This window comes from Lacerta agilis, chromosome 1, assembly GCF_009819535.1.
Source record: "Lacerta agilis isolate rLacAgi1 chromosome 1, rLacAgi1.pri, whole genome shotgun sequence".
In the NCBI taxonomy this organism is placed as follows: domain Eukaryota; kingdom Metazoa; phylum Chordata; class Lepidosauria; order Squamata; family Lacertidae; genus Lacerta; species Lacerta agilis.
The window spans coordinates 5379414-5406929 of NC_046312.1; the positions used below are offsets into that span (position 1 = coordinate 5379414).

General features: G+C 43.3%; 1 protein-coding gene across 1 annotated transcript; it reads right to left on the reverse strand.

Annotated features, from left to right (window-relative positions):
* Positions 1–722: 722 nt before the first annotated feature.
* On the reverse strand, positions 723–27052 carry WDHD1 (WD repeat and HMG-box DNA binding protein 1). The gene is made up of 24 exons (XM_033166413.1): positions 26967–27052; positions 25564–25675; positions 23663–23814; positions 22818–22929; positions 21893–21943; positions 20921–21016; positions 19848–19940; positions 18844–18950; positions 17894–18035; positions 17532–17736; positions 17147–17334; positions 15568–15752; positions 14883–15124; positions 13619–13756; positions 11693–11849; positions 9744–9858; positions 8663–8794; positions 7062–7291; positions 5619–5752; positions 4096–4148; positions 3826–3984; positions 2193–2326; positions 1917–2052; positions 723–1035 (listed from the first exon to the last, which is right to left on the reverse strand). Exons 1-24 carry the CDS (start codon positions 27041–27043, stop codon positions 832–834), a joined length of 3354 nt encoding a protein of 1117 aa, XP_033022304.1. The 5' UTR covers positions 27044–27052; the 3' UTR covers positions 723–831.
* Between the last annotated feature and the right edge of the window lie 464 nt (positions 27053–27516).

Below are 27516 nucleotides of genomic sequence, written 5' to 3' on the forward strand. Positions count from 1 at the left end.
ATTTAGTAGAACCATTACATAAAAATACCAAAATTCCAGCATTTGGGGCGGGAAAACATTTGCTATGCAAAACTCAAGACATACCTGATGGTGCCCACATGCCTAAGGCAGGAGTATTTAATGTGATGCTCTCCAGAAGTTGTTGGACTACAACACCCATCATCCACGGTCACTGACTAGGCTGGATGGGGCCAGTGGGGAGTCCAGCAACATTTTGAGGGCACTGCATTAGCTACCCCTGGCTTAAGAGACAAGTCTCTCCTACATTCCTTTCCTACGTAGATCAGGGGGAAAGTTACACAAGCCAGACGGGTGTGGGGTGAATGATTCTTCTTCAACATGGCTGGGTGGGAAGTGGGTTGCATGATGGCTCCACTGTTCTCCGCTCACCTATCAGCACACAGTGAGTCAAGTCAAAAGCTCACAAGGCTGTCGTTGCAAGACAGGCAAACCAGCGCCAGAGCTTAACAGGCTTTCACGCATTCTGTAATTTAAAAAGAAAAAGCAACAAAGAAGTAGTGGAAAACAGAAGGACAGAAGAACAGTGTCAAGCGGGAACAGTGGACATCTATGGAACGGACTCTCTGCCTTTTCTCCTTGGCCATATCCGCTTTCTACTGCCATGGTGCAGTCCCAAAGGAAACACGTTGCGCTAGTGAAATAACAGGTCTCATGCCAGGAATATCTGGATTTGACTCACTGAAGCAGGTTTACTGGGACCAACTAAATGTGTGGCACAACATAAAAAAGGGCAACACCTGTTTGGAGGCTGGTTCAAACAACAGGTTAAAGTTAGCCCACAAGGTACCCTTTAGGAGAGCACAGGCTGGTTTATCTCTGCTTGAAGGCAAATGCTGATAGCTTTGCGATGGCAGACTGTTCAATGGAACTGGGTTTTGTGACCGAGCTTGTGTCCTCCTTTGATTTTTTCCCTTGGCTTTCTTGCCCATCACTGTTAAGACCTTCCAAGCGCTTCCGCTTTTTCGCTTCCGAGGAATCGCCAGCTTCTTTTCCTTTGGCTTTTTCGGTCCAAACCTAGGGCAGGGGAGGAAACCAATTAACTAACGTAGCAGGGATTTGCCATTCTTCAGCTATTCAGAGGTAAAGTGCAGGAGCGAAACAGTGTCACTGAATGATACTGCTCAGCTAGGGAATCCTAACATAACAAGATCAGAAGAGCCTGGCTGCTGCATTAAACCTAAATCCCATCTGTAGCCCAGCATCCTGGCTTCTCTCATGGCATCACCCCTAGACCAGATTTCCAACTGCAGCAAAGATGGGGAGATGTTGAGCAGGGGGTGCAGTGCAAATATTATAGTTAGCATGTTGTAGTGATTAGCATTGAATTAGACCTGGAGAGACACAGGTTCAAATCTCTACTAAGTCATGAAAGCTCACTGGGTGATTTCACACTGTTGACTCATGTTAAGCTTGTGGTCTGCTAAGACCCCGAGATCCTTTTCACATTTACTAGTGGCAAGCCAGGTGTCCCCCATCTTTTATTTGTGTAGCTGGTTCTTCGTGCCTTACAGTTGTTCCTACTGAAATTCACTGGGTTAATTTAGGCCCAGTTCTCCATTCTGTTAGTCATCTTGAATCCCGATTACGTCTTCTGCAACATTAGCTATACCCCCCCCATGCCTGCTGGGGCTGATGGGAGTTGTAGTTCAGCAACACCTGGAGGGCCTGAGCTTCTACACACCTGACGTGGCACAGCATAGGCCACACTGTGCCAAACGTGCAGATTAATGCTTCATGCAGCTACCTCATTCATTCTGGGGCATGGTAACAATGCTGGAACAGACAATGGAAAAGCAGCAGAACCCAGGAACGGGGAAAGGAAACAGAGGAAAAAGGATTTCTATAGAAGAAGCAAATGAACAGAAGCAAAACATTCCATGAGGGAACTCCATTACCATCCTCTCTTCAGCAGACAGGTTTCTGAATCGACTCATGCCTTCTTTTATTATCTCTGTTTCTTCAAAATGAGGATTATCTGCCCCAATGCAGCTTCTGTTCTCTTCTAGCCACATCTGGAATCCGGTCTTTGGCCTTGGAAAAAGGAAGAAGAAGAAGAATAGAAAGGGATTCTGAAATATTCTGCAGCGGAACTTTTGAAATGCCCGGGGAGCTTTCTGGATTTGCCACCCCACAATGGCAATGGGAAAGACCCCTCCCCCTGGGACACTGACCTTTTATTGTCACTGCTCTCAGTCAGAGTCTGAGGTGGTTCAGGTGGGGGTGCTTCAGCTCTCCCTCCTCTCTCCTCCAAGTTCTTCTTTTCAGTACTAGGTGTTCGGGGTTGGAAAAATGCAGCTGCTGCAGCCTATACAATTGGATACAGGTTTCTAAAATTCACAGTGAACATGTATTATTTATGCATTTCAGACCATAAAGTACTCTGGGAGCCCATCTCTTGATGTTAAAACATTTCCCTTGAAAGGGTGTCTTTATAGATATTTTTTTTTCTCCCAGTCAACAGTTTTAAATGCATTATTAACTACAACAGAAGTGAGACAGCATTTCTTTTGCTTTGCGCGTGTGTGTGCATTTGTTTGTTTGTTTGTATGTATTTTATCTTCACCTACTTCCTGCTTCTTTGTATTGAAAAACAACAGGCATTCCAGGGTCTTACCTTTTGACCACGCAACTTCGTTTTTTACCCACTTAAAAAAACCACTTTCAAACAACCAATGAAAAATTGTATACATCTTGAGATAAAGTAACAACCCTTGACTGTTCAGTGTTCACTTTTCTATCATGTGCATATTGTTATTTATGAATGGTGCACCACAACTATAAACCTAACCCTCAACAAGTAACTGGAAAAGTTTTTTGAGATGAGCCCAACAAATTTCAGATATGAAAATCTTCTTCAGTGCCAACAAGCAACACCTAGCAACGATTCAGAAGCAAAACAAGTAAAATGTGTGCCCTTGAGAGAAAATGCAATTAGTCTTTGTGCATCACCCAGTATTCCCAATAAAATCACGAGTATGCTATTAAAGATCTTACAAGTATTAAAGATCTTACAAGCCTGATAAAGGAAACAAAAGAGGAGGTGGAGGTTGATCTGTTTTGCGGCCCTTCAACAGGGGCGTCTTTCCCATAGAGGCTAGTGGAGTGGGGCACCAAGTTCTGGAGGGCGCCAGGGAAGAAGGCGGAGACTGGACAAGGTGCCTCCCAGCATCAGCTCGCCGCCCTCACCTGCCTCTGCCATGCTGCACCTGGAGCCTCTGTCTGCTGTGGCCATTGTGGCACGAAGCGTCCAGCCTCCGCTTCCTCCCCACCTCCTCCAGCCCCGCCGCCCTCCCTAAAAAAAGGTGGACAACTCTGGGAAACGGGTGGCGGAGGGAGTTTTGCACCACAGCACTGCATATGCTTAAGACGGCCCTGCCCTTCAGTGGCGCTCACTCTGTGTTTCTCTTCCCTTCTTCATCTCACAAACTGACCTTCAAGCTTGATCTTACAGCCCTCACTTAGGGTACAACATTTCTTGCACTTGATATGAGCTGACAACAGTGAATTAGATGAGCTCTACCCCAATACAATCGTACCTTGGAACCCGAATGCCTTGGTACTGGACATTTTCGCTCCCAAACGCCGCAAACCCGAAGTGAGTGTCCCGGTTTGTGAACATTCTTTGGAACCTGAACATACGACGGGGCTTCCGCAACTTCTGATTGGCTGCAGGAGCTTACTGCAGCCAATCAGAAGCCGTGCTTTGGTTCTGGATTGTTTTGGAAGTCGAACGGACATCCGGAATGGATTCCGTTCGACTTCCAAGTTACGACTGTAAGTAAACATGAAGCTCAAGATCCTCACCTGCTTTGACTTCGGCTTAGGAACCAGTGGTTTTATAACTGGACTCTTCTTGTTTGGAGCAACTCGGCTGTTTGGCATGGAATTTTTCTTGCCCTGTTTGGTAATGTTGTCTATGATATTAGCCAGTTGAACCAGTTGATCCTTTTGGCTACTGGATACCTAGAGGAGCAAAACATTTAAAAAACCTTACTTTCCATCGCTCAGGATTTCTGACAATCTTCACACATTTTACTTAAAATTTGAAGTGAACTAAAATCACCAAATTCTCACCTTGAAGGGATTGACTCGCTTTTGACTGCTGGACACAACTGCAGCTTTGGTTACTGGAGAAAAAAGAGATAGGGGAGAAGAACACCAATGAAAACCTTTAGAAAACACTGTGTGTGCCTTTTGGGATAAGGAACTAATTTTTTCCATTTACAATAGTTAAGTGGGCCTACGTATGCAGAAGTGCTTTATTAATTAATCTTATGTGTTCTTTACTTTTAGGGTTGTATTCAATGCTGTATACATGGAATTCCATTTATAGGCATAAAGGTAAGGGTAAAGGGACCCCTGACCGTTAAGTCCAGTCGTGGACGACTCTGGGGTTGTGGCGCTCATCTCACTTTACTGGCCAAGGGAGCCGGCGTACAGCTTCCGGGTCATGTGGCCAGCATGACTAAGCCGCTTCTGGCGAACCAGAGCAGCGCACGGAAACGCCGTTTACCTTCCCGCCGGAGCGGTACCTATTTATCTGCTTGCACTTTGACATGCTTTCGAACTGCTAGGTGGGCAGGAGCAGGGACCGAGCAACGGGAGCTCATCCCGTCACGGAGATTTGAACCGCCAACCTTCTGATCGGCAAGCCCTAAGCTCTGTGGTTTAACCCACAGCGCCACCCGCATAGGCATACCTCAGAGATATTGCAGGTTCGGTTCTAGACCATGGCAATAAAGCTAATATTGCAATAAAACCCAGCTCCAGTCATAGTCTACTCCTATGGCCAGAAGAGGGGCAGCAGCGGGGAGCTTCCTTCCCCTGGCTGGGCTGCCTGAAGTGGCACCCATGTCCTGGTAAGGAGCAATATCCACGAACCACAATAAAGCAAAACACAATAAAATAAGGTTTGTCTGTAGCCACCTCTCCCCATGCCCCCCACAATCCCCCAACTCCTCATAGCTGATTTTGGGGGCACACCGGGAGCTGGAGAGGAAGTGTTCCAATTTATTACATCAGAATTAAAGTGATGCAAGCATGCTGTTTGACAAAAGGAGAGGAACTGCAATTGGGCAGCTGACACCAAAAGTTGCACAAACAGGCACAAGCATGAATATTTTTTCCTTGCCTAGAAAATAATAATCATTTTGACTCACCAGATTTGGGAGTAGACACCTTTTCAGAGACTGGAGGAGAAATGACAAATGGTGTATATATAAGTGCAAACAGTAGAAGAGGAGTGAAATTTGAGGCATCTTCCAGGTTAAACATGAATGCTGTTTTATAGTCCTAGTGAAGAACACCAGCTAAGCAAAATAGATGGTAAGCGAGCTACAAAATGTTAAAAGCTAGAAAACACAGAAGACAGACCCTACTTGCTACTTTGATTACTGAGGGAAAGGAGAAGCAAGCTTTTCCTTCCTTGAAAAGGAAACTGGAACAAGAAAAATAAACCCCAGAAAGCAGTTCTTCTTTGCGGAGCCTGTCATGCATTATTTGTCTGCTCTTATCAACAACCCATCCTCAGGATCTGAGAAATATGACAACTATACAGCCTTCTGCCCTGAATACTTGTGTGGATCTGTCAGTCTTACTAGGTTTTGTCACTTCAGATGTGCCTTCCTCCTCCTCCTCCTCCTCCTTCTCTTCCTCGTGGGTCTCCACACTTTGCTGACGTTGAAGGTTTCTGATCTGGGCCTGACCCCATTCTGTGGGGGTGCTACTGTAACTGAAAGCAGATAAAGGAACTCAGCAGCCTACTCATTTAGTTAGATATTTAGATAAACAGATAGATAAGAGGCAGCTGCCACATATGTAACACACTGAGCCATTAGTAAGATTAAAACAACAACTGATTTAGGTCACAGGCTAGAAAATATCTTAAAACTGCATACCTAGGTAAAAAGAAGAAGATAACTACACACCCTGGCACCAAAATAAATCACATCACCAAACTTCTGTTAAACTCAGTGAAGGGCTAGGAATAGACAGTGCTGTACCACTGATGGAACTAAGTGTGTGTGGCTGGAAGAAGGTATCAATCACTCTGAGGTTTCTAAAAGGAAGGAGAGGATACAGGGAAAATATAAAGAGCAGTAACATATGTTGCACAGCTCCTTAACGGACTGTCCTAGAGCTAACATCAAGTCTGGTTAAAAGCACACTCTAGCGAAGGTCACTGCCAACACACAACCCTTATCTACAATTAAGGACAGTGGTGAATAGTGAAGAAAGAGTGCAGACAATGGGTTAACAGTTATATTCACACAGGCCCTGTGTGTGTGTGTGTGTGTGTGTATCTCCTGTCTTCAAACCTTTACACTCAAAATGCTATTCTGTCCTAGGAGCGAATGATAAGCTTAACTCTTGCTTTCCAGAACATCCCCAGTCTGTGAAACATCCCAGTCCCCACAAGAATCAACTTCAAGCCATAAAAAGATGGCCGTATCTCACTTTTTATAGAAAATTTGTTCTTCATTGAAGAAGAAGAAGAAGAAGAAGAAGAAGAAGAAGAAGAAGAAGAAGAAGAAGAAGGGGAGTTTGGATTTGATATCCCACTTTATCACTACCCTAAGCGGCTAACAATCTCCTTTCCTTTCCCTTCCTGCCCCACAACAAACACTCTGTGAGGTGAGTGGGGCTGAGAGATTTCAGAGAAGTGTGACTAACCCAAGGTCACCCAGCAGCTGCATGTGGAGGAGCGGGGAAGCGAACCCGGTTCACCAGATTACAAGTCTGCCGCTCTTAACCACTACACCACACTGGCTCTCAAATGGTGCCTGTTCCCTTTTTAAGCATTGTTTCAAGTCCAGGGGTTGAGCACCAGTAAAAAGGCTCCCCATTATCCACGCTACTGACAGGGAAGGAACACCACCAAACCTCAGGCACTGGCAGATAGAATATGGGACAGCAAGCCACACAAATACCCACACTCACTACCTGTCGATAGTACACGCCTGCGTGATGAATGAGGTCCCTGCAACTCCTTCACTGCAAAAGTCTGCCAACTGTAGTGTCACTCTGGAATTTCTTTTTACCCAGCGTTCAGATGGTTTCGGAAATCCTCCTCCTCCTCCTCCTCTTGCATGCCGTGCTCTTCAGCAGCTGCCAACTCTGCTGCTCTCTCTGCTGCCAGTTCACTGAGCCGCTGGGCGAGATTCAGCCTTCGAGAGCGAGAGGCGTACTTGATAGCTAAGCTCCTGGCATTCTGAGTCATAAGCTCAGCAAGCTCCATGCAGCGAAACTCGCGTTCTAGGGTACAGGAAAGCTATTCATACAAAAGGGAAAAAGAGAAACAAAGTCCCGTGTGTTTAGCAAGGGAAGGTTCTCTTGTAAAATCAAGAGAACAAAAGCTATACAGTAGTACCTCCAGTTACATAACCCTCTGGTTATGTAAACTTCGGGATGCGAAAGCGGCAAACCCGGAAGTATTTTACCAGGTTCTGCCACGCATGCATGCACGGAAGTGGTCCTCAGGTTGCGGAAGCCTCGGGATCCGACCAGACCTCCGGAACGGATCGCGTCCGCAACCAGAGGTACTACTGTACTCATCCTCCTGTCATTTGGAAAGCCACCTGCCTGTGGTCATTCTTTTAAAAAGCAGTAACTTCGGTGGGAACCAGCCTGCTACTGGAGTTACACTGCCTTTGAAAACTGTAATTTAAGAAGTGGACCTCAAAATTTTAAAACCATACCGGAGACAAGACAGTAATGGTCAGTGCAAAGTTTTGGGGTGATGACATGGCAGACCAAGGAACTATGGTGTATTAGGGCTAGTTTACTGAGGCTTCACCAGCGGGGGGGGGGGGGGGGGGGGCGGGGGGGCAGTGGCCACATCACTTTCCTCTCTTGGCATAGCTTTCTCCTGGCTCAGCAAGGCCTAAGAGCCTCCTCTTAGGCATTAGCTACTCATGCATTAAGCCCCCGGGTACATTCCTCCTCTCTTATCCAGCCCCTCCTCCTCACCCTTCTCCATTCTCCATTCTGCCCCATTCCACATAGTTTGCCTTGCCTCCATCCCTGATACCTCTGGCTCCTCCCACTGCAGCGGCCCTGGCTACAGTCACAGCCAGCCCACCTGGGACTTCTCAGCAGCCTGGGGATAGGAGAAGGGTTGGCAATGCCCAGCCACAAGATTTGTGTGTTGATTGAGCAGATCTATCTGCGTTATCTATCCACACTCAGACCACACGATGTGTGTTGGCAAGCTAGATATTCCAATAGTGAGAGCTCAAGCCTAAACACCCTTTGTATGTTTCTGGGGTTAATAAAGGGTCACAACCAAATTCCCAAGCTGCAAAGAAATAATGCTATTTTGCTAAGCAGTGCGACACCAAAATGCTTCAAGGAGAAGAAGAAGAGTTGGATTTGATATCCCGCTTTATCACTACCCGAAGGAGTCTCAAAGCAGCTAACATTCTCCTTTCCCTTCCTCCCCCACAACAAAGACTCTGTGAGGTGAATGGGGCTGAGAGACTTCAGAGAAGTGTGACTAGCCCAAGGTCACCCAGCAGCTGCATGTGGAGGAGCGGGGAAGCAAACCGGTTCACCAGATTACGAGTCCACTGCTCTTAACCACTACACCACACTGGATCAAGAACTTTAGTTGCTTTTTGAATTGAGAACCTCCCACACTTACTGCAAACATTTTCATCAAGAGATTCTGCTGTTCTTGGGTTGCCTGGCTTTTCACACTTTCATCGTGTTCATATCCATTTTGGGATAAGTAGTCCAGGTAGCGGTGAAACAAGACAGAGCGCCAAAATTGCTCCTAAAGCATGCAGGAAAAAGAAAGGGAGGAAACATAGTTCAACACATTGCTGTTTAATCAGGACCATTTGTAGGTCTCGATATTTGCAGGAATTTAACAAGGTCCTGAGATTGCTCTAGTACTTACAATAAACAAACACACAATGTGATGTGTCCACATGCGCAACCACTTTGAGGGTTTTTACAACCCAGTGGTGTATTAAATGAATGAATGGATGAATGAATGCAAACACACATATACAACTACGGACATAGCTTCTGTATGTTTTCTGTTCAATACATAGAATTTAAACATGAATTCAACAAACATTTCTGACCAGCCCCACAGATAAGAACAGGGGTTTCTGCAGTGGTTTCTTCACAACAGAGATAATTTGCATCAGATGTATTTTACATTAAATGACGTGTCAGATAAACTACTCAAGGAACTCACGTGCTCCACTTCCATGCAATACAGACAAAGCAAAAATCATACAAAATGGGTCTGAGAAAAGGAAGCAAACTGCAACCCCTTATTTAGGTCTTCAGTCTTCTGGCCCCAGATAAAGATATATTGTTTTCCCTTCAGTTTTTGGTACTTGGTATTATTTTGCTATGTGTTGCTGCTGCAGCAAGGAATTTGTCTATGACTGCAATCGGTTTTGATATATTTTTTATTATATTAATATTTATCATGTGACGTATGTGTTTTATGCGGTTATTGTTTTTCACCTGGGATCCAAACATAGGAAGGGTGAAAAGTGCAATAAATAACAACAACCATAATGTTGCTTTCATTAATGACACTGGCGTTGTTAACAACACCCATTTCCAATATGGATCTACGGACGAAATCACAAGTTCTGACTACGTACACGTTTCAAGGGCTGCTTTAATAATCTGGACACACATGTCAAGAGGGCACGGATGCAAGATAGCCAGCAAACCAAACCAATGTTGACTTTCCCTACCTCCATCTGGCCCTTATCTGTTGCTGTCTGACAAAAAGGAAGCTTGAATGGCAGCACTGCTACTGCAGGACGGGGAAGCGTAGGGGGGAAACGGGCTCCTTTACAAGGGATGCATCTGCAAGGAGGGAAGCGCAGAACTAAGATGCACACCTAAAAGCAGTGTCTCTCCCGCCCCACCCCCACCCTGAGTAGGCTCTGTCTAAAGGACCAATTCATGCACTCACAGCACAATAAAAAGGTACAGCTTTTCTTGCATTTTACCACTTCAGTCTGCAGGTCATAGAATCATAGAGTTGGAAGAGACCCCAAGGGCCATCCAGTCCAACCCCCTGCCAAGCAGGAAACACCATCAAAGCATTCCTGACAGATGGCTGTCAAGCCTCCGCTTAAAGACCTCCAAAGAAGGAGACTCCACCACACTCCTTGGCAGCAAATCCCACTGTCAAACAGCTCTTACTGTCAGGAAGTTCTTCCTAATGTTTAGGTGGAATCTTCTTTCTTGTAGTTTGAATCCATTGCCCTGTGTCCGCTTCTCTGGAGCAGCAGAAAACAACCTTTCTCCCTCTTCTATATGACATCCTTTGATATATTTGAACATGGCTATCATATCGCCCCTTAACCTTCTCTTCTCCAGGTTAAACATACCCAGCTCCCTAAGCCGTTCCTCATAAGGCATCGTTTCCAGGCCTTTGACCAAAGGTCAGGGAGGGGCAGTTTCCGTACTCTCCCACATTAGAGGGGAGAAAAATGGCACACATTAGTTTTCATTTTTAAAAAGTAAAGTATTACAGAAAGTAGAACAAATCTAAATTTTTTAGCCCCATTCAATTACACTATTACAATCAAATCCTTCATTCACCCATTCTCATGGGTGACATATTTAAAAAACAAAAATATAAAGAGAAACCCTATATTTAAATAACACACTTTCTGCCTTTTTTCTTTCTTGGAAGAGGAAGGAAAACCACAATGACTGTGACTTGCATTCATCAACCCAGACGTATCCTGGGGCTTTTCATTTGTTTCCCTAGAAATGAATGATTCAATGGGGGAAGCAGAAGAACATGCCGTTTCTGTACAGTTGGCCAAGTCCACAGATAACAGCAAGATGCCTCCCTGAGTGGCTGCAGTGAGCCCAAGCTGAGCTTTATCAGGGGGAAATAACTGAACCATTGGAAGAGAAAGATAAAAGTAAAGTGACCATGTACGGCTGCGCTCTCTATCTGCAGGGTGTCTGCTGTAAAAGAGGAGATTCAGGGCAGCCCTAAAGTGATGGTAGTTGTGGCAATACCATCACTGAAGGCAAGAGCAGCCTGGTGCATTGCAATAAGACCTGTTTCTCCAGCAACTGGAGCTTTTTTTGTTAACTGTATTTCCACTTTGAAGGTACGTAAGTCTCGATTATTTCTTCTGTAATAGTGAATTTGTTCCACCCACCAAACTGTTGCGGTTTTTGTTTTACTTAAACTTATTAACCTGCTTTGTTAGCTAGCTGCTGTTAGAAGCTGCTCTGGGGACAGCTCGCTGTGGAAAGGTGGCAAAAAATAAACCAAAGCAAGTCAATTAACAGGTAGGTAGCTGTGTTGGTCTGCCATAGTCAAAACAAAATTAAAAATTAAAAAATTCCTTCCAGTAGCACCTTAGGAGACCAACTAAGGTGCTACTGGAAGGAATTTTTTAATTTTTAATTTTGTCAAGTCAATTAAGAGCAGCTTAGTTGCACAGCGGGCTGTTTAAAGGGGAAGAGATGCTTTCATTGCTAGCAGCTCCACACAGACCTCTTCCCACCCAAGAAATTTAAGCTGGAGGGGCCTGGACTAAACAGGCAACAGTGGGGAAGTCGTAGACAGACAGCAGCAGAGGATAAACGGACAGGTGGCTTTGGACAAAACCACCTGAATATTCACGTGCTTTTCAGTTGTATAACCATGCAAACCTTAACTTCCCACCTGAGCTGCTGTGGGTTTTCATGAATGCCCACAATCCAGTAGTGATCTGACTTCCCTTTACAGTGCTCCCTTGTGTCACAGACTGGGGTCCAGGTATTACCAAGTCCTCGGTTCAGCATGCGCACGACGCCCTCTGAATCCGCGTAACAAGGGGTACCTACAAAATCAGGAACACACACACACAGTGTTGTTTTGAGGGTTCTCTCTGACACAGACGCATGAGCTACAGGTAGGATGTTAAGTGCAGCACTCCTCTCTGCCTTACTGAATAAAAAAAAGTGTGGCATATTTGGAAGAGAATCAGGGTCTGTTAACTTTGGAAATGGCACCACCTTCTGGTAGTCTGTAGTAACTAAGTTGTTGAAATTCGGTTTTAACAGCCATGTCTTGTAATCTCCAAGAGCAAGCAAGAGTACAAGTAAGCATCAGTGACTCTCTTAAGCTGGTAGACGACAGCAACAATCTGAAGATGTGTGCATGCACACGAAAGCTCATACCAATAACAAACTTAGTTGGTCTCTAAGGTGCTACTGGAAGGAATTTTTTTTTTATATTGTTTCGACAGCGACAATGTTACTCTTGCAGGATAGCCACCTGTCATTCACAAAGGAGCAGTGCTCTCCCCCCCAACCACCCTGGTATCTTCCTCAAGCTTAGAGATGCTAAGTTTTGCTCTTGAAAAGCTCCTTGCCCTGATCCATCTACCACAGATCTGGGTGTTCACTAATAATGCTGAACTTCCCAGCTTAGGACGTTGCAGGCATCTCTACCTCTTAGGAGGCTGCGGGCATCTTCAACAACACCAGCGGCCAATTTAGCTTGTCAACCAGCCCTTAGGGATAACGGCTTGCACCCTAACTTCCCTTCCACTCATCATTATTTTACAGTGGTACCTCAGGTCACGTACTTAATTCGTCCCGGAGGTCTGTTCTTAACCTGAAACCGTTCTTAACCTGAAGCACCACATTAGCTAATGGGGCCTCCCGCTGCCGCTGCGCCGCCAGAGCACGGTTTCTGTTCTTATCCTGAAGCAAAGTTCTTAACCTGAAGCGTTATTTCTGGGTTAGCGGAGTCTGTAACCTGAAGCGTCTGTAACCTGAGGTACCACTGTATTCAGATTTTTAGCTGCCCTTCACCATCAGGTCCAAGGGCTGCAATCATTCAAAACTGAGTATTAAAAACTGCTATAACAAATTACAGTTGCAGAAATAGGGTCTGAACCTAAGGAGTTCACATTCATGGACCAGGGCTTTCCCTCCCCGTCCCCCACGCCCTTCCCACTTGTCCTGGGGGCTGGGGAGCCTTTGGGAATTATTTGGAATATAGTGCAGATGGCTGCAGGGGAGGTGGTGGAAACTGGCTCCCCTCACTTTCATGAAGAGAAACTTAGGATCCAAGCTGGTGAGCAATATCCAATTGTGTCCATCCACTAACAGAACAAACTTTCACTTGTGCAATGGGACTTGCTCTTCTGCTTGTAGACCCCCTTGTACCCACCCACCCCTCAATATAAAGGATCATGGGAACTTCTAGAATAGAATTGATGGGGCATGAGAGGGCTGCAGGGGAGAGTAGAGCATGGGTAGGCAAACTAAGGCCCGGGGCCCGGATTCAGCCCAATCGCTTTCTAAATCTGGCCTGTGGACAGTCTGGGAATCAGTGTGTTTTTACATGAGTAGAATGTGTCGTTTTATTTAAAATGCATCTCCGGGTTATTTGTGGGGCATAGGAATTCGCTCATTTCCCCCCAAATATAGTCCAGCCCCCTGCAAGGTCTGAGGGGCAGTGGACTGGCCCCCTGCTGGAAAAGTCTGCTGACCCCTGGAGTAGAGGAATGGGAAGTCTGTCACACAATGCTGCACATTTCTCCCCGGGAAAATGATATTGACACATCTCAGAATAAAGGAGAGAAACGAACCATCTTACCTTCTGCTGAGAATCCTAGCCATGTGAGATAGGATTTCCTGGAAAGAGGAAGTGGGTCACCATGCAAAAGCTGCCTCTTCTTCCTTCCCAGCTCTAGCAGCTGCACCCCAAGACACTGATCTCCTTCAAAGCCAGTACCTATAAATGCAAAAGGGGTGGGGGCGATTAATTCTAGACCGAAGGAAGTTGCAGAATAGGAGCTGCTTATGGTGGGTGAAGATAGCTGGAAGTTGCTCTGTCAGTGTGCCGTTTTCTGGGCACCTGAAGGAGCTGGCTGAATTTCTATCCCCTAGTCCACTGCTCTTAACCACCACACCATGCTGGCTCTCTGGTGGCTAAGTATTGGAAGGGCAATCAAATACCCACCAAGGAAGAATGGTTGTGCAAACTTTGTGAATATCTGGAACTTGCTAAGTTGACAGGCATAATAAGACAAAAACCAATAAATATAGTTAAGAAGGAATGGGACTGTTTCAACAAATGCTTTGAAAGACAAGGCTCAAGGGTTAAAATTTGGCTGTGTCTAGAATAATCTCGTGAAGAAACTTGCATATTAAGACGAGAATATTGAAATACAGATAGGTAGGTTAAGTAAAAAAGGAAGTGTTGTGAGATTGGTGGAAGTCAGTCATCTATGTAAAACAGATATTAATGAAATTGATGGATCTTCTTTGCTTCTTTATTCTTTTACTTTTTATTTCTTTCTTATTTCTTTTCTAATTTCTTTTGTCTTTCTTTTATTATTCTTATGTATTGTTTTGTTATGCAGTATCTCCTTCCTCTCTTCTCTTCCCCTCAACACCACAGCCTTCCATCCTCCCACCCCATCCTCCCCCAAGTCTGCTAAGGAAGGTTCCCGAACCTGAAGTGTGGGGGTCTGTGAGGGAGAAGAGAATCCATCCTGTCAACCGTGTCTGTTCTGCTAGCAGGTGGATACTGTCAGCTTTCACCCTCAATTATCCTAAAACAATTCCAATGAAGCCTAAACTTCATTGTGGCAAGACAGGGGTGTCAGAGAGACGGGTGGCGGAAAGCCAGTGGTAAAATTAAAAACAAATGGAAGTTGTTGGGTATGTGATGACGGCTCACTTTAGAAATGCAACTAAATTAACATACTCAACATTTTCCCATTCAAAATCAAAGCATGATGCTTCTACAACATTTTTTGAAACAGAAGTTGCAGCGGAAAAGGAGGTTTAGGAGGAAACATAACTAACCCTGAAACATATTTAAACAGGGGAAAGAAGCCTGCCAGGGAAATCACCTTTGTGAAAAGCCACCAACAACTGCTCTCCGTGTCCCGCCATGGACACCACAGGGCCAGGGAGGCTGAAGATGTCTTTCTGAACTCCCCCATTCGTGAAAAGGCGGAGGAGAAGGGTGCTTGTGGCACACGCGGCCCAGCCCTGACCCAAACAAACCGCTTCAATCTCTTCATTCCGCAGCATGTCAACTGTCCACTCCTTGTTGGAATCCCAAGAGTTAAAATGTATGCAGTGAAGCTTGCTAAAAATGGGGGGGGGGGCCAAGAGGGAACAAAAAACAAGTGATTAGGAATGTTCAAACTACAGTCTTTCTGCTGAACATATTTCTTGGGGTGGGGGGATCTTCACCCAAAAGTAGCAGTTTTGTTGGAGACTAAATTGCTGGTTTGTACTGTTACAAGTTGAAAACACGCTAGGAAAACTGATCACCAATTTATTAATTAGTAAGTGTTCTTTCATTTATCAGCTCCACCTTTTCTTCATTCCTCAGATGCCCCCTTGAGGTTTTGCACGAAACAAATGGTAACAGTATCTCAAAGGTATGTTGCACTAACAACAGCTCTGAGATCCATTCATCCTGATCGTAACCACTACAGGTAAACCCATGGCATGCCAAAAATAGGTTTGGTAGTTGTTGTTTTTAACAAGTTGTGTTCTTCACAGAAACATTAAAATAAGTGTTACCTCGCTAGCTCCTCTGTGCTCTCGCAGGCTAGCAAAATAGCTTCACTGGAAAGGTCTGCCATTGTGTGATTCAAAGAATTTGGCAAGTGAATTGCGTGATGGATGGCCGTGTCATGGAATTCCACATCAATGGCATTGTCCTGCTCATCATTATAGCAGCGAATAATACCAATAGAGTTCCACACCTATGGGAGGAACGTCAATAGTAACACTACTTTCAGAAAAGCAACATATAGCCTTCAAATGCCTGCTTTCTACTCTGGATGGATCCCAGGTCACCTGGTCTAGTAGAGGCCCCCGTGGGATCTGTATCTGCATTAAGTGGAAAAGCACAAGGGCTGCACGGTAGGATCCACCCCTTTCACAAAGTCCTGAAGAGATGCACTCTGTGGATGGACATGTTGTAAGTAAAGCAGACTTATAATGTTTTTATACTGATACATGTTTACACAAATATCAGACAGGCAGGGTATAAATAATAAAATATTCCTGTTATTATTGTTAAACATTATTGCGGGATTTCTGGAAACCACTTTCCAATCCTTTTCTTGAAAAGCAAGATACAACAACTTAAATGAAAATTATTAACTCTCCATTTCCCCCTTAATTTGATGGGGACAACTGGCTGATTATGTTGACATGTTTGGTTTAATGGGCTGAGGGCAGAAGAAATTTCAAAAAGCAAAGGGGGGTGACAATACCACATGCCCAAGAGAGGACTCCAATGTCTGCTGTGAAATGATCTGATAAATGCTGGCCAATATTAGACCACAGAGGAGAGTTTAGGCTGCAGTGCAGACTTATATTCTACTGTGGTTTATTACTCCAAACAGCAAAAGACAGGGGCAATGTTTGAGAGACTAGGCAAGTTGCTTGCTCCTGTGACATTTCTCCTTTTGTTTCTCTACTTGTAAAGATGGCACTTTATTTATTGAAATTTGCAGGGAAGTGTCACTCCTACTCACATAGAAATCTTAACCTAGTTTTCACCTCCATTCAGGCATTGTGAGGTACGTACACATACCCTTTATGGAAGGAAGGTGTTTGGTTTTTTTTACAGGTGGGTAGCCGTGTTGGTCTGCCATAGTCAAAACCAAATCAAAAATTCTTTCTAGTAGCACCTTAGAGACCAACTGAGTTTGTTCCTGGTATGAGCTTTCGTGTGCATGCACACTTCTTCAGATACCAATCTGAAGAAGTGTGCATGCACACGAAAGCTCATACCAGGAACAAACTCAGTTGGTCTCTAAGGTGCTACTAGAAAGAATTTTCGATTTGGTTTTTTTTTTTGTGCAACAGCAGCCTATGTAGATATGCACTGCTGTAAAAAAGAAGAGAAAAAAGAACTCAGCCTGCTCCCCCACCCCCAAAAAAGGAGACGATTGATGAAGGGACCAATTGATCTGGGAACTGGTACTGTTTTGGGTGGCATCATACTCCCTTGAAGGATCAGTTGCATAGCCTGGGGGTACTTCTCGGTTCAGTATCACTCTTGGACGGTGGGACGGAAGGTCAAGAGTGCCTTTCCCCAACTTTATTTATTTATTTATTATTAATCAGCCAAAGAAACGAAACTCGCCATGAAGCGGTGAGTGAGATGAACCGGAGTGGAGCCAGTCTGGAAGGGCTTTTGCCGAGGAGTTGGCACTGGCCCATCGTAGAAAGGCCTCTGGGTTGATGACAGTGGCAGCAGCGGGGCAAGGCTTTCCTGGTCATCCTCTTGTTCCTCCTTATCAAGGGCAGAGTTAGCTTTCAGCAATCCAGTATCTATGCAAGATAGACGGCTTTGTATCAGTGGCTTAGGAAAGCAAGGGCTTTTTAAAAAAATAATAATCTTGCAACACCCACCCCGCAACCAAAGGATATTGTGAGCCAAGTTGGCAGTATCCCCAATGTGTCTGCAGTTCCTGCATTGTTTGTCCCCCCACCCATGCTCCACACACCATGCTTTGGGAAATTCAAACCTAGGGAGTTCTCATCATCCTCTATTATTGCCCCTCGGTTCCTGGGACGGCCCGATGCCATCATGGGGTCGTCATCGTCGTCATCTTCATCGTTCCTCGCTGCTTTGGAACCCCAGTCGTCCCCAACCAAGTCTCCGTTCAGGAAGTCCTCGGTGCCATCCTCATCAAAAAGTTCGTCGTAATCTTTGACACCAGGAGCAGATGCCTAAAGCCATGGTTTAAAAGTTACTGTCATAAAATCCACATAGCGCCATGAAGAAAACATCACGTTTTATCCTCAAGCCTGCCAAACTACAGATTTACATGAGTGGATAAGGGGAAAGGATACCGAAAAAGCCAAGAAAGCTTCTGGTTTGTATTACCTTGCAGTTTGATTTCTTTCCATCTACATCACAGACATTCTCAAGTAGTCCCAGATTGCCTTCCATGTCCGTATAAGCAACCTGCCTGTCTTTTGGGTGCCAAGCCAGACCACAGATGGTATAACCTTTGTCATGCTTCACCCTAAAAAAGAATGAAAAACCAGTGTTCTGTGCAGGTTTAAAATCACGATCTGTTAAGAAAAAAAATTGTTTAGCTCACAGGATTTGGACAAATCATTCTTGGCTTAGCAAAGATCACTACAGCAGAACACAAGAACCCTGTGAAGAAACCCTGTGCCATGTACCAGTCCTAATACTGTAATTTTAATCAATGAAGTGAGAAACAAACACGCTAGTCCTCCTGAGCTCATCAAACCTTCTCAATGTGCTACATCTTTCTGAATCATATGTAGTTAAGAACAATTCTAATTGGTTCTTACTAAGACAGATAAATCACATGTGGTCTGTGCAACCCACACCACTATGCCCAGGCAGGCCCAACACCCAGCTAAAAATTAATGTGGGCTGTTTGCAGTTTGCACAGCTGGTATACACAGAGGAATGTCTTAGGTCCATGGGCCTGAAATTCCACACCCCTGCTCTAGGGCATCGGGATTTTTCACCCAATGCAAGTCGCCATAATTTACATAGGATTTTTTTTCTCCCAGAAACTCTCCCAATTCAAAATTTTCCAGAAAATCCACACCACTCAGCACTGCAGCACAAAGAGGCTGACAGTTATGACTGCATGGAATGGACAGAGATGGACCAAGAAAACAAGGCAAGGCGTCTGTCCTGTCATAAGCTGCTTCATCTCTAGATTAAACTCAAGGTAAGCAAAAGCCATTAAGATCATTTCATAGACCTGTGGCTCCCAATTGCTCTCTTAAGAATTGTTCTACTTTGTGGAAGCTCATCTTTACAAGGCACATTATGAAAACTACAGGCACCTCTCCAAGCACTCCTGGGTGTCCACATTCCAAATGACTATCCAGCCACCAACACTTCCTGCTGCCAGATACTGTCCACACGGAGACCAGGCTACAACATTGAAGGGCTGGTGGGGAGTGGGGGAAGAGGAAGAAAAAAAGGATGCGTCATTAACTGCAGAACACGTTGAACAATCTCGCTTTCATTTTGGGCACCAAGCAACCGTGCCGATTATTAATTCTTTGTGGGAAAAGAAAGCATCTATATTGGGATTTTCTGAGCAAACTGAAAGACAAAACAGATGTATGAAGATACTGGGCACTCATTTTAACTTTTTATTTATCATCCTTGTGAGGGATGAGGAGCCTTGTATTTAAGTGGGGGGAACCCTGTATCTTATATAAATATGAAAGTTGAGAAACTATTTCCAGTTGCCACAACCATTGCCCAGTACTATGAAATTTCAGGTTCAATTTTTACAATTCTAACATTTGGAAGGAAAATTAATATCCCACAGGTAACACATTCCATTGTTCTGCTATGCACTCTGTGCTTACCTGAGCAATGATGCATCTATCTATAGGAAGGACTATTGGGCCTAGTTTCCTTTGGTTAAGAGTCAATGCCTGAGTGCACTTGAAACTGAACAGTACCTTTGCAATGAACTGTTTATACATATGCGTAGGATACTGAGAGCAAGTAGACTCTTTTCAGCAAGCGGTACAACCACTAATACTGTATCAGATTTCCAAAGAGGAGCTGCTAGATCCCAAGGATGTTTGCAGCACAATATTATACAGGTCTGCACAGAAGTAAGTTTCACTGAATTCAATGAGGCCTAATCTGCCAGGTAAGGAGATACAGGATTCCCTGCAGGTAGACTGTTCATTTAGAAAAAACATATCATAGCCACCAGTGAGCGATCAGTTTAGCGATGGATAGCCAGCACTTCCTTCATGTGTCAGGAAAGCCTTCTTCTTACAATATGTAGAGATTGAATAGCAAGCACCTGGAGGATACCAACCTGTGTGACGGACTCATCCAACAGATCTAGTTGATGATCCCAGGTTTCTCGTCTGTATAGTTTAACCACTTTCTCTACTGGAACAGCAAGCAACTATTCAGAGGGGGGAAATGTTTTGTTTTTAATAATAATAGTTTTATTTTTTATACCCCGCCCATCTGACTAGGTTTCCTTGCAAATCTCAATTGCAAAACGAGTTCTGGTTTTGTTGCTTTAGTTATAAAAATATTTTTATGCCACGGTATCATAAAATATCAAGGCAGTGTAAAACAATAAAAGAACAAATTAAAAATAATACAGTGTTTGATAAGCAAGCACTGATGCTTCATTCATTTTGGAAGGGACTCACAAGACACAGAGCGTTGTACACAGAACACAGAATATATTGTATGGGTTCCGTCCTATTCCAACAAAGCTGAGAGGCTAGCCTGTGGCAACAATCTGAGTCAGAAAAAGCAGGAGCAATGGAGATTGATCCAACAAATGTCTGATATCAGCCAAGCACATGCATGCTACAGCAGATATACCGAGTACCAGTCTTCCACAATGCTGCTTGCCATGAGAAGCGTGGCACTGCCCTCTGGCAAACATGACAAGTGGCTACCCTTCCTTCCAAATTTGAAGCTTTGGAGGTGGCCAGAGATTCTTCTGAGCAAAAGATTAGCAAGAATATAAGTTACTTTTGGTTGCCCTTTTTGCTTTGTGTAAAGAGCAACCAATAAATGTAATTAATCGTGATCATCTATTGTATGGGAAGAGGTTCTTGTGCCATTTCCTAAGTTGCCCACTTTCTGCATCTGCATTACTTAGAAGACACAGCATTGATGATAACGACAGCAGCACCTTCACCAACACTCTCCATTCTTAATCCCGAGCAGGGCTGTGCCATTGTTGCACATGTTGGATTTCTAAACACTCAGCTGATACATCTCCACTGCACAGTGGCATCAGGGCAGGTTGATTTTCAGAGGAACAACAATTTGAAGAGATTCTAAAACATTTTCCTACCCATTGCTTTTCCAAATTTGCGCGCGCACACACACGGATTAAAACACATAAAGACAACTTGTTACCTTTCCTGTTTTGGGTTGCCATGCGTGTCTACATATTGTTTTTGCATTCACCACATCATTACACTTCTGCAGCAATGGCCAGTTTGTCTCACAACTCTGTAAACAAAGTAAGTTAATAGTGGTTATCCATCTTGAGATGAACTCTTCCTAAATATGATGAGATTCAGGTAGGTAGCCGTGTTGGTCTGACACAGTCTAAATAAATAAAATTAAAATAAAAAAAATGTCCAGTAGCACCTTAGAGACCAACTAAGTTTGTTCTGGGTATAAGCTCTCATGTGCATGCACACTTCTTCAGATACTTAGTTGGTCTCTAAGGTGCTACTGGACATTTTTTTTAAATTATTATTTAAATATGATGAGTTTTAGATGAAGCGGGGTGCCATCAAGTCCCCACCCAAGGAAGGACAGATAGCCACTGTGGATCCACAGCCTGGGGGAATCGGGGAAAAAGTTCTTCAACTATGCCAGTTAAGTATCTCTGCAGAATGTCTTCTGCTGAGATTCAGCCACCTCCTGCTACATAGTGCTACCCAAACTTTGAGATCATTAGGAACTTCGAGAAATGAAATGCATCCCTTAACTGCATCCCTTAACTGGAATGTTTCTTTAAAATGTCTGAACAGGGTTGGTGTGGAAAATGATATGTAGGACAAGCCATAAATTTGAATGGTTTGGTAAATATGTACTCTTATGAACCTGCTGCCTTCACAGTATATGTTCCTGGTTGCCTGAGTAGCCTGTGACCATTTTTCCTGCAAAGAAACACTCTCTTCCAGAAGGCATGGCCCCCTTGCACTAAACAAAGAAGGGGGTGGTTTTTCTAAGAGCACGAAAACGTAAATATCTGAACACAGACAATGGGAGTTGGTATGAGGTCAATGCAGACATGAGAGAAATAAAATTTAAAAACCTACTTAAGCATCTCTTGTGGTAAAATTCCTGGTTTAACTCCAAGAAGTGGCATTTTACCTGCTCTGAAATTTTCCACACTCTGACCGACCCGTCACAGCTTGCTGATGCCTGTGCAAGGAAACATTTTTAGAGAGTCATTAGCCTCTGACCAACCAGCAAAGTACTACTGCATTAAGGTTTACATTTAAAACAGCAGCACAGCAAACAGTTTCATAAGCATATTATGCAATCAAACGTTCATGGACATACTGGTCTTCAAATGTATTAGCCCAGTGTTTTTCAACCTTTTTTGGGCAAAGGCACACTTGTTTCATGAAAAAAATCACGAGGCACACCACCATTAGAAAATGTTAAAAAATTTAACTCTGTGCCTATATTGACTATATATAAAGTAATTCTCTTGAATTTTTCCATTTCTCCCATGGCACACCAGGCAACATCTCGCGGCACACAAGTGTGCCGCGGAACAGTGGTTGAAAAACACTGTATTAGCCTTTAAGGTGCCCTTGATGTTTTCCTATCAAGTGTTGGAATAAATAGTTGAACAAATCAAGCCTGAATTTGATTTTCATTTTGGCATAGTTACTTTTTCATGGAGTCACTTCGCCAGTGCCATATCAAACACACACACACACACACACTGTATGAGAAATATTTTGTTTGAAGGCACTCTTAAAAGAAATGGTTGTGTATTTACAAAGTCAAGACAAAATCTCATTTTTAAAAAGTGATAATGAACACTATAAACTTTATATTAGCATCTGACTGTCGTGTCTCTCCCCCAAAGAATCCTGAGAGTCATAGTTATATAGCTTTGCAGGTTATTCTGTGCTCTATATATGTCACGAAGTAATTTTAGTTTTGAATTTTTAAATTATTAATTTATTTCATGAAGCATGTTTTACATAAACCACCTTAATTAAAATGTGTGCTCCACTTTTAAGAGACAAGATTAGAGAAAGTCCACTGGAAAAGTTGTTACCAGAAAAGTGTTCTTTGGGTCGAATGACACACTTAAAACAGGCGCGTCATGTCCTCGAAATGTCTTTTGCTGGCTGCTGTCAGTTACTTCCACAATCTTCACCAGGAAGTCACTAGGGATAATCATAATACTACTATTAGGAGTTGTGCTATATAATGAAAAACTGAAAATCTAACTTTTATTGGAATAAATGAACCAGTATTTGTTCCATTTAAAAATGATTCAATTACAATTACAGTTCAGATATACTTTTTAAAAGGCACTGCATGTTTCTACGCAAGTGTGGGCACACTTAACACAATTACTCTACCACAGAAAAAGTTAACCTCTGTTGAATCTCTGCAATTCAGAGATTCATTTGTGTTATCAAACATTATAGACATAAAAACCATTTTCATAATGCATAATTAAACTGTTGATTATAATGAATTACTAACTCTGCCAAATTGCCTTCCTGCCATGAGCCCTTCAAGGCAATTACAACAAATTGATCTAATTTAAAATGACAATTAGGGACTCTGAGAACCACCTCCACAAATATCACCTACAAATGCTTGTAACAAGAGCAAGAGGTAGAAAAATGGCAGTAAAAGTTGGCTGGTTGGCTAGGTTGGCAGGAGCAGGGACCGAGCAACGGGAGCTCACCCCGTCGCAGGGATTCGAACCGCCAACCTTGTGATCGGTAAGCCCTAGGCTCTGTGATTTAGACCACAGCGCCACCAGCATCCCTGTGCCATCCGCATAAACAGAATATTAAAATGTCTTCTATCCAAGGTTGCTGGTATTCAAAATTCATAGGGAAAGCAGTTTGTGTGTCTTTCCCTTCTACTTCAGAGTCAAATTACCTGGATCCAGCAGCTACTTTGGTCCCATCAGCACTGAAAACTACATGGTTTGCATTCATTGTGAAGCGTGTCAGGATACCATCTGGAGCACCCTCTGGGAATGTATGGATCTGGACAGTATTGTTAGAGACTGCCGTAATCAATTTTCCATTCTACAAATAAAGCAATGGAAGGGTCAGGTGATTTAAATAAACATCCACTGACACCAGGAGCAGTTCATTCCACTCTTCTTTGTAATTTTAAAATGTTAGACTGAAATCCAAAAAAGGATTGGGAAAACTGCCTTTTCAGTACTAATAAAGTTGTCAATACACTTCAGGCCGAATATACATATTACTCAGCTGGGCTCAAAGACTGGCCAGGGTAGAGACTGGGGAGGGGCCATGCCTCCTCCCCCATTTATGTTCCCTTGGCAAATATGGGCTTGGGAACGTCCTTGCATGGATTACAAATTACAAATAAATATATTTCTGGGGAAATCCATATATATATATATATATATATATATATATATATATATACACACACACACACACACACACACGCACAATTGTAAAATTAACAACCATTGTAAAATTACATCTTCAAAATACTTTCCACATAACAATAGCAAGGAACAGTCTAGTACATTCACCCCAAACTCGGCCCTCCAGATATTTTGGGACTACAACTCCCATCATCCCTAGCTAACAAACCAGTAGTCAGGGATGATGGGAATTGTAGTCCAAAAACACCTGGAGTTTGTCTATGCCTGGTCTAGTACGTACTATAATTGGATGCTGTAGCAAATTAGCCACTGAAGCACAGATTCAGTAACGACATGGGGTGGGGGCAGCAAACATGAGTCCCAGGGCCAAAATGGTAAGAGGGAAATGGTAAAATGGTCACAGCAAACAAACAACAGCACAATAACTTTAATGCTGACGGCGTTACAAGTAGCCAGGTAAATTCGCAAGCACGGCATAACCAACCTTTAATAAAAGATAAAGATTTGAAATATTTAGGGGGTGATTTTCTTATAATAGCAGTCTTGTTTCAGGCTTATAATAATAATAATCTCAATTATAAGTATCAATTGAGTTGCTTTAACTTGCTGTATTCACAAGAGGGCAGACTTGGGCAAGGTTTCACAAATAAAATACTGTTATTAAAAACTGCAGTCCGAGTATCAAATTTAACAAAGTGATAATATTGCAATGAAGAAAGTCTTGTTAAACTCTGAAACAAGAGCCCAACTTAAATTAGCAAAATAAAATGTAGTTCAAATATTGTTTCAGAAAGGAGTTGCTGATGCCGAACATGTGGATTTGTATTGCTAATGTTTTACTCATCTTTTTCTATTTTTCCATCAAAACAGGAAACATAAAATAATTACTTTGTTTAAAGAAACATTCCACCCAACTCTAAATACATCTACTATCTGCTGGCGTTAAAACAGAAGGCGATACAAATGATAAGTGATACCTCTTTCAATTAAGTTAGCAGTTTTGAACACCTTGCACAACGCTGAAAAGAAAGTTGCTACACCAGAAGTTTTTACTTGTCTAACGAGTTCACGGAAACAATTTGTAGCACAGACAGTCTAGGTGAATGAAGAGAACCAGTTGTTCCAATTTACAAAAGCTTTTGTGCCTAGTCATAATTCTTACTTGTCACAGGTAATCAAGTCAGTGACTATATTCAATCCTGACATAATAAGACTGTATAGCAGAAGCAACAGGTTGTTCAAATGTTGCTGACTTCCAATCAGCAAAAAGCACAGCTGTGAAAATGACAACCTCACTGTAGGTATTTGCCTAATGCACAAGGCCTATTTGATGACACTACTTTTACAAAGGCTCACATACTGGAAGAACCAGAGTATCTCCAAGTCCCCGCCGTATAGTTCATAACTGCAGTACCTTGAGAGCAAACGAGTAGGCCTTTTCTCCCACGTTAATTGACTTGGGGTCATTGTCATCCAGACCTTCCCAAATCCTGACATCTCCATCACTGCCGCAAGTTACAATGCAGCTATTCAAAGAAACAAGATCAATCTTACACAAACATGTACGAAACTGTATCAATATTCTTCAGTTTTCACTAAAGTAAAACAGTGGTGGAAGTCTCTTTGCAAATGCTTCCATTCCTCAGAAACAATATACAGTGGTACCTCGGAAGTCGAACGGAATCCGTTCTGGAAGTCCGTTTGACTTCCAAAATGTTCGGAAACCAAGGCACGGCTTCTGATTGGCTGCAGGGAAGCTCCTGCAGCCAACGGGAAGCTGCAGAAGCCGCGTTGGGACGTTCGGGTTCCAAAGAACACTCACAAACCAGAGCACTCACTTCCAGGTTTGCGTTGTTTGGGAGCCAAAACATTTGACACGCAAGGCGTTCGGGATCCAAAGTACGACTGTAAATTGATCACAAGCAGAAGGTGCTAGCTTTGTTGTCAACAGTGACTATGGATGACACCGTAAAAAGATGAGGTGTCCTACTAAATTTCAGGTGACTACTTCACATCTCAACCTTATAGTTTACGGTGATAAAACAAGGCATAAGGAAAGAAACAATCTCTTGAATACACGCAAAAAACCCAACCTTGGGCAGCAAGGCCATACAATTAAACCACATGACTTCCCCCCAAAGGATCCTGGGAAACCCTCACAGAACTACAATTCCCAACAAACCACAGTCCCCAGGATTCTTTAGCTGAAGTCATGTGGTTTAAATGAATGGTGCATAGTAGGCAAATTGCTTCCTCCCTCATGAATTTAACTATCAGTGGTTACTAGCCACAATGGGTATGTGCTGCCTCCATAGTCTGAGTCAGTATGCTTCCAAATAATAGCTGCTGGAAACTACAAAGGGGAAGCTGTTGTGCTCGGGTCCTGCTTGCGGATTTCCTAGTCACCTGGTCAGTCACTCTGAGAACAGGATGCTGAACTAAATGAGCCATGAGCCTGATCCAGGGGGGCAGTTCTTTTACATTTGGCACCAATGAAATCCATTTTTGCGGAGTTCAAACTGCATCACTCTGAAAAAGGACAGCACCCTGGCTACGTGCATCTGTTTTGCATGCACACGAAAGCTCATACCAAGAACAAACTTAGTTGGTCTCTAAGGTGCTACTATACAATTTATTTTATTTTATTTTTATATGGCTAGTGATGTTGTGAGTCATCCGGGGGGCCACAGGTTACCCATCGCCAACATACACATTGTGTATGTGTGTGTGTGTGTATATATATACATTAATCACATGCAACTGGGTTGCAAAATTAGTGCAACTTTTAACCCACACCCAAGGCCCTCAGTCACTTACCTCCCAATGTCATCAAAGCACACATCTGTGTGACCTTCTGTGTGGCCGTATCTCATTGGGTTTTGTGACAAAGGCATATTCTTTATCTAGATTACAAAGTTAAAAAGGGCTTCAAGCAAAACAATTACAAGTGATTTGACAGGTCTTGTTTTTGAGTTCAAAAATCACCAAATCTACAATTACGTTCAAACTATTTTTATTTATTTTTTAATATAACGTCATTAACCTGCATGAAATTTTACAGTGTAACACAGCCAAAACATTGCCTGTAGAAGCTCACTACCTAATTTTAGGCCGGGGGGCGGGGGGGCATGGGGAAGTGGAGAGGCAATAGTAGTAGGTAATATATACCGGTAATCAAAAATGCCATTTTATGTCCAGAAAGAGAGTACAGACTGCAATGTCATTATAAAGAATTTCAGTTACTATACTATGGACAACTGTATTAGTCCTTTTTCATCATTTTGCCACAGACACAGTAAATACCTTACTTCGTATGTTAAGAAGCCTTGGCTATTATTAGACTGGCTGTTTCACCAACTCCTTTCCT

Excerpts from the sequence above, each read along its gene's own strand:
- WDHD1 (XM_033166413.1), bottom strand. The coding sequence starts at position 27,043 with ATGCCTTTGTCACAAAACCCAATGAGATACGGCCACACAGAAGGTCAC. Across the intron at positions 25,676-26,966 it reads TGCTTTGATGACATTGGGAG|CTGCATTGTAACTTGCGGCA; the intron begins GTAAGTGACTGA and ends TTCTTTGAATAG. Across the intron at positions 7,292-8,662 it reads TCTTGATGAAAATGTTTGCA|CTTTCCTGTACCCTAGAACG; the intron begins GTAAGTGTGGGA and ends TTGTATGAATAG.